Source organism: Gavialis gangeticus, unplaced genomic scaffold, assembly GCF_001723915.1.
Source record: "Gavialis gangeticus isolate Ggan-Ray unplaced genomic scaffold, GavGan_comp1, whole genome shotgun sequence".
In the NCBI taxonomy this organism is placed as follows: domain Eukaryota; kingdom Metazoa; phylum Chordata; order Crocodylia; family Gavialidae; genus Gavialis; species Gavialis gangeticus.
The window spans coordinates 4,000,904-4,012,198 of record NW_017729029.1 but is presented as its reverse complement, the minus strand read 5'-3'; the positions used below and the strand labels follow the sequence as shown (position 1 = coordinate 4,012,198).

The window sequence follows — 11,295 nt, the reverse complement described above, 5'->3', positions numbered from 1 at the left end:
AACCTTTTTCCATATTTATTCAAAAAAACAACAAGCCCCCCCCCCCCCCCCGATCAGCATGGGGGAAAACGCCCCTCGTCTTACAATCACATACAAAGTGGAGGGGGAAGCAAGCAGCTACTGGGCTCTGACTGGTCCCGAGCCCAGGTCAGGACCAGAGTCAGATCCATAGCAGCGCTCCTGCCCCCTCCGCATCCCCTCTGCAGTTTCTGTCCCACCCTCCACCCCCACTGCCTTCCCTCCCCCTTACTGTTATGCGCAGCTCAGCTCTGGCTCCGGCTGGAGTCTCTCCCAGGCACAGAGCATGTGGAAGCTCCTTTTCCTGTCTTGCCAAATCAGCAGTGCCAACACTGCTGCATGGCCAGGCAAGGGCTGAGCTTCCATGTGTCATGTTCTGAGGTGGAGCAGCATGCGACACGAAAGGCTGCCGGGGGGGGGGGGGTGGAAAAGGAGACTGGGGCATTGTGAAAGAAGAGGCAGAGACTAGGAGAGTAGGGGGAAGGGCAAAGTTGTGACAAACTGGGGGTGGGAGGGTGCAGGTGACAGGGAGGCAGGAAGGCTGCAGGGAGAAGAAGTGGGCAGGGTAGAGGACAAAAGGGCTACCTGAGTCCCCCAGCCACTGCTTTCCCTGCTGTAGTAGTGAAGGGACCAGGGGGAGGAGGGACAGGATTCAAAGACAACCCTCCAATGCTTAGATTCTATACCTGGAAAATTATAATAAATTTATAATTTTTCCATATATAGAATCCAATTACTGGGGGGTCAATCATCTTATATGCAGGCTCATCTTATATTCAAGTATATATTATATTATAATATTAATCATAGAATGCAATCATAGAATCATACAAAATTAGGGTTGGAAGGGACCTCAGGAAGTCATCTAATCCAACTTCCTGCTCCAAGCAAGACCATCCCCAACTAGATTATCCCATTCAAGGCTTTGTCTAGTTGAAGGTCTTAAAAACCTTCAAGGGTAGAGATTCCACAACCTCTCTGGGTAACCTCTTCATGTTTTGGTATCCTCCTAATGAGAGATTTTCCTAATACCTAACTTAAACTTCCCTTCCTGCAACTTGACACCATTGCTCCTTGTTCTGTCATCTGCCACCACTGAGAACAGTCTAGATCCATCTTGTTTGGAACCCCTCTTCAGGTAGCTGAAGGCTGCTATTAAATCCCACCTGAGTCTCCTCTTTTCCAAAGCAAATAAGCCTGGTTTCCTCGGTTTCTCCTCAAAAGTCATGCACCCCCAACCTCCTAACCATTTTTGTTGCCTCCCGCTGGACTCTCCAATTTGTCCACATCCTTTCTGCAACTGGGGGGCCCAAAACTGGACACGACTCCAGATGTAGCCTCACCAGTGCAGAAGAGAGGGGAAGAATTAATTGTTCTGGCAACACTCTTACTATTGCAGCCCACTATGCCTTCTTTGTAACAAGGGCGAACTGTTGGCTCATATTCAGCTTACTGACCCTACTGTAACCCCTATATCCTTTTCTGCAGAGCTGCTGCCTAGCCAGTCAGTCCCCAGCCTGTACTGGAGAACGGGATTGTTCTGTCCTAAGTGCAGGACTTTGCACTTGTCCTTACTGAATTTCATGAGATTTCTTTTAGTCCAATCCTCTAATTTACCTAGCCATCTCTAAAACTTAGCCCTACCCACCAGTGTATCCTATTATTCCCCCGTTTGGTGTCATCTGCAAACTTGCTGAGGGTCCACTCCATCCCATCTTCCAGGTGGTTGATAAAGACAGTGAAGGAAACCAGCCCCAGGACTAGCCTCTGGGGCACTCCACTTGATACTGGCTTCCAACTAGACTTCAAGCCATTGATTACTACCCCTTTGAGCCTGATGAAGCAGCCAGTTTTCTATCCACCTTACAGTCCATTCATCCAACCAACCTGGACTTCCTTCGCTTGCTTCCAAGAATGTTGTGGGAGACAATACCAAAAGCTTTGCTGAAGTCAAGGTGTATCACGTCGTCTGCTCTCCCTGCATCCACAGAGCCAGTTATCTCATCATAGAAGACATTCAGGTTGGTCAGGGACGACTTGCCCTTAGTGAATCCATGGCAACTGTTCCTAATCACCTTCTCCTCCAAGAGTTTAAAAATGGATTCTTTGATGACATGCTCCATGATTTTTCCAGGGACTGAGTTGAGGCTGACCAGTCTGTAGGTCTCTGGTTCCTCCTTCTTATCTTTCTTAAAGATGGGCACTATATTTGCCCTGTTCCAATCATCCAGGACCTCTCCCAACCCAATCGCCATGAGTTTTTAGATATGATGGCCAGTGGCTTTGCAATTATACTGGCCAACTCCCTCAGGTGCATCGCATCTGGCCCTGTGGACTTGTACACATCCAGCTTTTCTAAATAGTCTGTAACCTGTTCTTTCACCCCTGTTGGCTGTTTACCTCCTCCCCAAACTGTGCTGCCAGGTCCAGTAGTTTGGGAGCTGACCTTGTCTGTGAAGACTGAGGTGAGAAAGGCATTGAGGACTTTAACTTCTGCAAAGAATGGCATGGCCCTTCCATCCATATCCAGGTCAAGTGTACAATATAAAAAGAGTCACCATTCAGGCTGGAGAAGGGTGTATGTTGACAATTTTCAGGGTAGACCAATTTCTTTTGCTGGGTCCAGTTGTTACATTTGGGTAAGCGAACAATTTATTTCACTTCTTCCCATTATTACTTTTCCTTCCATTTTTGCCTTTGTAGAGGGGCAAAAAAGAACTCCTTTGACGAAAAAAATGATTTCATTTCAATTTTAAGTATTTTTTATTCATTACAGACGCATTTTTTCCTCAAAAGAAGAAGTTGAAATGGGGAGCTAATATACATAGCCTGAAATTTAGTCATGAATGCAACTGCTGTTGAGTATAACTTGTTTTGCAAACAAGCCTAATACAGTTTCTGGACTTGGTAAGATTTGGTATCAGTTTCTCTCTCCTGTTTGTGAGTTCCTTCTAAAGGCAATTTTGTGAGGTCCAGCTTGTGCAAAAAGTCCTGCGCTCACAAGACTTACTCAGTTAATCAACAGTTGCATTGTTCCAAAGGAGCACAGCTGTAGTTTCAAGTTATGAAGGCAGAGATAATCTCTTCAGCAGCTAGGGTCAGTCCCCTAGAAGGCTTTTAAAGGTCAGGATGTAGACTTTAACTGGACATGGTATTCAGATGGAAATTGCATTTAGTCACTACACAGCTGGTCCAATCTGAATTGCTGATCTAAAATGTGAATGTAGCCTTTTTCTTTACAGTCCCTGAAATATGACTAGTAAGAACATGTAGTTCTTGAACTCTTGGTCCAAGGTTTACAATTGTAAATTGTTAACCACCTTACAGTAGTAGACAACCATCAATCCTCTGGATCATGGTATGCAAGAGGTTGTCAGATGCCTGATGAATCCGTTTATACAGAGTCAGGGGCGACGCACAGGGGATGCAAGTGGGTGCACGTGTACCCCCTGTGCATGGCAGTGCATCCCCTGCAAAAAGGCACTGTTGACACTGGCAGTGGTACCTGAAGGTGGTCATGGCTTGCCATCCTGCTGCCAGCACCGCCAGTAGCATCTGCAGGTGGTCCACGATTGCCCCTGGCCGCCACCGCCTGCAGGTGGTCCCTGACCCCTAGTCAGCACATGCCCCACCGGTTTCTCCCACTGCTGACAGTGCTGGTGGCGTCTGTGGGAGCTCACTGCCACCAGGCTTCTGCCACTGCCGGCACAACCGTGTCCCCCCAGCTGCCGGGGGCATGCACCGTTCACGTACAGAGCCCTCTGACCATCACACCAAGACCTTTGACACATATGCCTATACAAAAGTATGGAAGAGTGGAGGCTGCCCAAGTTCTACCATCCCCACTTTAGACCACTTTGCATGTTGACTAGACCTTTTGTTGCTGACATTATTTTGGCTTCCTCCTGTTTTATTTATTTTTAAGTGAAGACAGAACATTAATCTCTCTTTACTGTGTTATATCTAGTTATATACTAAGTATTTTTGGGATGGTGGGTTTAGCAACTTCTTGTGGAAAACAACAAGAAGAGACTGACACACATCAAGAAAAGCAACAGTTTGGCTTCTCTCTCTCACTCTACTTTAGTTTTGCCCATAATATTTCTGATGCAGGATATTCCTCAAGTACCTTTTCCTATTATTTTTTAAGACTCAATAACCACTCAAGCATCATTTATGAAGTCTCATTTGGTAGCACTTGCTTTTGAGTTGCAATAATTTTCTAAAATACTTCCTTGTAGAAAATTTCCACTTTACAAGGTAGAAACAAAAAGCAAGAGAGCAAAGAGAAACCATGTGGCCAGTTAACATAATTTTAGAGCTTTAATAAAGCCATTCTAATGTTTTGATAAACAAAGCTAAGGATCCCTTACTATAATAGGCCATTAGATAGCTTTAGGGCACTTAAGGGTCAGCAATAGCGAAAGAAAATAATCTGTAACATTCAGACCAATAGATTTCTTGGCATAAAATTTGGCTGGAACTCAATCACAGCTATTAGGTAAAGGACCTAATTAGGTCACTTACAACTACTGGACAGTGCAGGCTTTTGCCTTTAAAATTTAATCTCAGTACTTCTAGTAATCACTGATGTACCACCCTGAACAACCTCTCTTGTGCCTTGTTCTTTGGATTTGTCATCTACGTACATTATACATAGCACCTAAGTAGGCTGTCACCTATGAAAGCTCAGGCTTCTCTGAACTGTTAGTCTCAAAGTACCACCTTGTTCTGCCTTCTAACTTCAGACTAACATGGCTACCTACTTCTCTTTACTGTATGCAAAATGTACCTTATGAAGAGATTAAAAATACTGTTTTTACTTTAATGTAAAATGAGATTCCCCCCATTCAACACAGAGGGGAAACCTCTGCAACTTGTATTTGAGTACACGGCGGGGGGGGGGAGGCAGGCAGCTGCTCTGGCTTCGTCTCCATCCCTGACACAGGCTTAGAATCGGAGGCACAGCCCTGTCCGCCCCCACCTCTACCCCATGCCCCACCCCACCCCCTTGCCTCTCCCCATTTGCTTCCAAGCTCTGAGCATTCTCTTGCATGCAATTAAACAATTACACAATTTGTATAACAACTTCTCGTTTGGCTTAATCCAAGGCCCCAAATTACTTTCTGTTTTGAACTGACACCTAAAACCAAAACTGTTTCATCAAGAAATTCAAATCACTGGAGGACGGCAAAAGGTCAAAAACTGAAAAGAAAACAGGGATAACCTAAGGGGAAACATACACTACAATAACCTGTAAAACCCTGGTAAAAACATGCCCTACTGGGATGAGTCAGTTATACCTTAGTTTATCCTTACAAAACAAGAGGAACAAAGGCACGCATACAGAAGAACTTACTTCCCTGCAGTGACATGCAGAATCCTCTCTGGAAAGGCTGAAAAGTAATACCCTGGAATGTCAAGAGAACACAATAGGAATAACACAAATATAACATAGCCTGAAGTTACTCACGGAAACTAATTTGTTTAATAATGAATCACATTCCAAAGTTTACAGAGGTAAAAATAAGACACTTATATATATTTTATTTTAAAATGTGCCTTAAATTTAGGACATGAAACTAGATGCATCATGAAGTTATTTACTGGACACTCAAACTGCACACAACACAAACCTGGTGCTTAAATGGCTCTCCGGCTTCACAGCACTCTATTTCCTCCTTTGGATATTTTAGATAGCAATACATTGGACAAAATGGCACTTTACAGCAGTGAAAATGGTCTGCTTATCAGATAAATAGTGGGTAGATCTCAGAAGGCCAACACAACCTCCATAAAAGGGTAACAATGCATTGAAATGTGGCAAAATAAATATTGGTATGTTCTTTCCAAGCAGATAACCTTTCTTTGTGCATCAATCATTTGTTGACAAAAAAAAGCGTTTGCCAAAAAAGTGTTTGCCAATATTCCTTCAGTTACAGAGCAGTGATTCTCAATCACAGTGCTGCTCAGCCCTTCTAAGGGTGCCTCAGTGCTCAGTTTCCGTGCCAGAAGATAAGCAAATCACTTCTCTTCTTATCCAGCAATAGGCACCCCAGGATACTTCAGCCAAGTGACACCCATGGCTACTTCTGCCATCCAGCAGCCCCTGTCCCAGCCACTCCTGCTTTTCCAACAGCACTTTCTACTGTGTGCATGCAGATGTACAGGCAGACATGGGGCTGTATTCATCCCAACTCATCCCCTTACTGCCCCAAAGCTCCTGGAGATGATGGGATGAGCCGTGGATGCATGTGGTTCTGGTTGGTGGCATGCGAGTTGCCAGAGGAGCAGCTGTAGTGGCCAGGGCTGCACTTGCCCCTTCAGGTACAGACCAGAGACCAGGGAGGGAACAGACTGTGGAAAAAAGCATGGCTTGGTAGGATAAGGGCCTGCCCCCCACCATGCTCACCTGACACCACCTAGCTTTTGGCTTAGTGTTTCTCAATGGGGCGTCGCTAAATTCCACAAAAGTTATGGAGGGGTGCAACTAAGAAGGTTGAGAACCACTACAATAAAGGCAAGAGAGTGAGCTGAAGTCTGGCTATGGTTTCTTGCTATGTAAACCCACTAACATTAATGAAGTTGTAAAGGTATAAGCAAAAGACAGTTTAAAGATTGTTCAGGTTTGCCTGATTTCACTAGTAGAATCATAGGAATGGAAGGGACCTCAAGGGTCATATTGGTCAATCCTCCCACAAATGTGAGCATGCCACCCCTAAAGTTACCCTCGTCCAATGCCTATCAACATTGGCGATGCGTATGGGTGCACGTGGGTGCATGTGTGCCCCCAAGATTGGTGGTGCACCCCCTGAAAGAAGCGCTGCCACTCACCACCACCCCCTTCCTCCCGGCTGCCAACATCGCTGCAGCCTCCTGCAGGAGTTCCCCACTCACTGTCGACATGCCTCTGCTGCCGCCACCATCTGCAGGTGGTTGCCATGTCCCCCCAGCCTCCAGGGGCACGTGTCATTCATGCCCATCAACCCCCCTCTTGACAATCTCCAATGAAAGATTTCACAGCTTCCATGAGCAGGCTATTCCATTCTACTGTCCCACTGTTCTATACAAAGCATATGATGAAGTAGGTTGTTGCCTATGAAAGTTCACGCCTCTTTGAACAGATTAGTCTTTAAGGCTAGGGACAGACATTCAAAAAGTCTGAGCCTGAACTGATTCAATCTCTGCAGGTTAGTCTAACCAGCCTAGGCTAAATCACTTTTGTAACCAGATAGACATCCCAAAAATGCAGACATATGCTTGCAGTGGCTCAGGCTAGAAGCAAGCGGGGGACGGGATGCTAGAGCAGCCCTCCCTCCTTCCCTTGCACAGAGATGAGCTGAGGGGCCTGTAGCCAGGCCCAGAAGGAAGCTGTGATTAGGGAGGGATCCCCCCCACTCCTGAACAGCCCAGCAGGGAATGTTTGTCACGTCTAACTCAGTGTTTATCACCCCATTAAGAAAACAGAGACATGTTACCAGCTATCTGTTGATTCCGCCTTTGTCCTGTGTGCCACAGCTCAGCAGTAGCCAGCATGTGGTCTGCTAGCTAATGCTGAGAGGTGTCTGTGTGGGACAGGGGAATGCCTGCTTAGCAGACAGTAGGAGGGGAGGGGGGGAGCAGAAGCCAAGCAGATGCTTACACAGACTGCCAAGCTGCAGCCAGGGAGCAGAGGGGAGGGGGCAGTCCTGCTCAGCCTAGACAGCATGTTGGGGTGTCTGGTTCAGCTTAAACCAGCAATGGGTCTGGAACAGATATTGCCTAAACCATTTTGACCCAAATCAGTCAAGTCTGATACTACATTCAACCAGGTTTTTCACAAACTGGTTTATGTGCACTGAACAGCTGTTCCGTTACAGGTTTAAACCAGTCCCTGATCACTTAAACGGGTTTGTGTAATGTCCGTCCCTATCCTAAAGGTACCACACTGCTCTATTTTCTGTCATTGTTCTAGCAGTAAGGAAGTTTTTCCTGGTATCTAATCTAAATCCACTTTGCTGCAATTTATAGCCACTGCTTCAAAGTCCTACCATCTCTGGCACTTGTACTCCCTCTTATATATGGCAGGTTTTCAGATATTTGAAGACTATTACATCTCCCTCTTAAATCACCTTCCCTTCAAACTGAACATGCCTGAATCTCTCAATCTTTCCTCCTATGGCTTGCCTTCCATCCCCATTCTCATTCTGTTTGCCCACCACTAGACCCTTTCTAATTTCTCCACATCTTTCTTAAAACAAACCCAAAACTGTACACATTATTCAAGCTGAGGCCTATGAACTAAGGAAAAACCTGCAGTCCAACTTTAAATGAAAGCTTACAAGGATGCATTGAGAAATAAAACATATCACTTGTCAAATAACCATATTTGATATGAAGATCAATGAAACACCAATAAGCATCAACATACCCATTTTTAGTGTCACATTTCAGAGTATTTTATTGCTAACGGAAGCTGAGCAATTAGGCATTCCGGAGAACTCGGATACAATTTTCCCATGTCCTATAAGACAATGTCTTACACAAAAGAGAAAACAAGTATGAAGCTGGTTCTCTTGTACTAGTGAGTCCTTTCATCCTTTCAGTGTTATGATTAAAACTGAAAATGAACAAACAAGGACATCTAAAGATTACTTATGTGAGAGAGACTATCACCATAACAAAGACATTTTTGCAAGCAATATACTTATTTTGTGTTCTCTAGTACAGTGTCAAAGTTCTTGGTTTGGAATGGCTATTTCTACATTAGTTAGTTAGATTACATGGTATCACGGCCATGTTTTTGATGGTGTGGCATAGTGAAAACTAAAGATCTGTAAAATCTTTGGATTTCTGGAAAAGACAGCAGAAGGACTTTTTGTGGAATGAGGCATTCAACATATTTAGAGCTTTTGTTTTCACCCTTTATGTTTAGTTTTTCTGATAAAAATGCAAATAATGTAAAGCAAACAAGTTACTTTTCAACGTGGCAGGAACTATAGCATATAGCAAAATTCTGTTTGCAAGCCATAATTAAAATTTTGAATACAAAATGCCTGTGATTTAAAGTTCCTTATGACAATTTATATTTTGGGCAAGAGAAGCACGGGGTGATCAACACAGAGGCTTAACAATTAAAATACAGAGGAAATGTGAAAAACAACAGACGTATCACAAACCCTCATGCAGAGGCTCAGAATATGATGAATTATTGGAAACTCCTCTTTTCAGCCTAATGCCTCCTAACCATTGTATTCAAACTAGATTAACCATCCCTTCCCCACTTTTCAGATTCCTCTACTGAATCTTCTGTTATCACTACCTGAAGTTCAAAGCCTTCAAGGTCATTCACAACTCTCCTCTTCTTCCTCTTATCTGCGCTTATTGCAACCAGCTCCATCTCCGTTTTGCCCATAATGCTAGCTTTATCATTCTGTTTAGTTCATAGAGCAAATGGATATCTGAGTTCTTATATACCACCCTTACAAATAAGTTACTATTTTCAACCCGATTTAAAAAACCCCCTACAATATAGACATCTGTCTGTCTCACAAGACAACAGATTTGTACTAAGTAAGGCATCAACTCATGAAATATTTGTGAGAGTGCCTGGACAGCTCAGTTCTAGTGACAGTCCCTTCTGTACTTCACACGTGAAGTTTGATTTCTAAGGCAGTTTTTACATGTGCTCTGGAAGAGGCCAGTTGCTTTACATAGAGCAGCTCCGAGAACCGCTTTAACTAAACTGCCCACAGCCTCTCGTGGATCAGCATCCCCACGCTTCAAAATGGCAGTGGGGTACTTTAAAGTATTGAACAAGCTTTAAAGCGCCCCTACCGCCATTTAGAAGTGCAGGGATCCTAATATACAATATGTTGAGGCTGCTGGAGGCTCGCTAATTAGCACACTCCAGCAAACTCAATTAATCAAGATTAATCCATCAGATTAGCTGGAGTCTGCTCTGACATGCTGTAATTACAGGACATTGGAACGCCTCCCTGCACATCAACAGGCACCTTCAAAATCCTGAATGTGGTGTGGTGTTCTCCCTGAGGTTTCTTTTTTCTTGTGCATGTTAGGCTCTTCTTTCTTCAAAAGCCTTCATTTGATGCTTAATAAAGTGTTTTCAAGTGCTTCAATCCTCAGCAGTCTTCTCCCGAATGTTTGGCTCAATGTTCATTGCCTTCACATCTTTCTTGCAAACATCTCTGAAACAGAGACAAGGATGCCTGTGTGGTCTTCCCATAAAGAACTCTCCATACAAGAGAACATTGGGTATATAGCCATTGTACAGTCTCTGCACGTGACCTAGCCATTTGAAGTCAATGCTGGCTGACAAGAGAAAGGACACTTGGATGCCAGCATATTCCAAGCCCTCAGCATCGGCAACCTTGTTCCACCAGGAAATTTCTAAAATGCAGCAAGGGCAACATAAGGGAAAGCTGTTGAGGGGCTTCTCTTATAATCCTATCCTTATTCAAATGACAGGCCCTTACCTACCATCCAAGAGTATAATATGGAAACACCACACATTCTTCTCCCCACTCCCCCAAACACCTTCTATTACACTCATTTTATAGATATGAAACTGAAACAGTTGAGCAACTTGATCAACACTGCACAGGAACTCTGTGGTGGATCACAAATTTGAATCCCGGCCTGGCAACTTCTAGGCTAGTGCCCAAGGCAGGGCAATCCTCTACTCTCTCAAGCCCCACCAGGCAAAATATTTCAATAAAATTAGCCAATTAATAATGGCTAGTCTAATGGTAAGATGGCATTAGTTTGCATAACATTTATATTGAATAGAGTATACAGGCAACCCCCACTTAGCGCTTTTAATTGGTTCCTGAAAAAATGAGCGTTAAGTGAAACTGAAAGTATCTGACAACCCAAGATGGCGACCACAACTGTTTTTAATGACCCAGGATGGTGACTGTGAGCGTTATAGTGAAATTCACTGAGCGCTAAGTGAAATCATGTATCAATTTAAAATGAGTGTTATAGTGAAAAAGTGCTGAACAAAACAGCGTTAATGAATATATACATGAATATATGTACAGTAAAAGCTTTGTTATCTGGCACCCACGGGGAATGGAGGGTGCCGGATAACAAAATATGCCGGATAACTGAGCGGCCCGAACAGGTATCTTTGCCTATTCAGGCTGCCACCTGTCCCGCCACATCGGGGTGTCACTGCCTCTCCTGCGGGGGTGGGCCCCGAGGGACAGGGAGGGGGTGACTCGCACAGGCTGCTATGCCCCGGGCTGTGGGGGCTTGGTAGCACAGGTTGCTTTC

General features: G+C 44.4%; 1 protein-coding gene across 1 annotated transcript in view; it reads right to left on the bottom strand.

Annotated features, from left to right (window-relative positions):
• Positions 1-9,412, bottom strand: part of EDA (ectodysplasin A) — a 98,870-nt gene extending 89,458 nt beyond the window's left edge. Inside the window, exon 1 of the mRNA XM_019520998.1 lies at positions 9,320-9,412. Coding sequence (XP_019376543.1) covers positions 9,320-9,412 — 93 coding nt within the window. The remainder of the gene's footprint in view (positions 1-9,319) is intronic.
• Between the last annotated feature and the right edge of the window lie 1,883 nt (positions 9,413-11,295).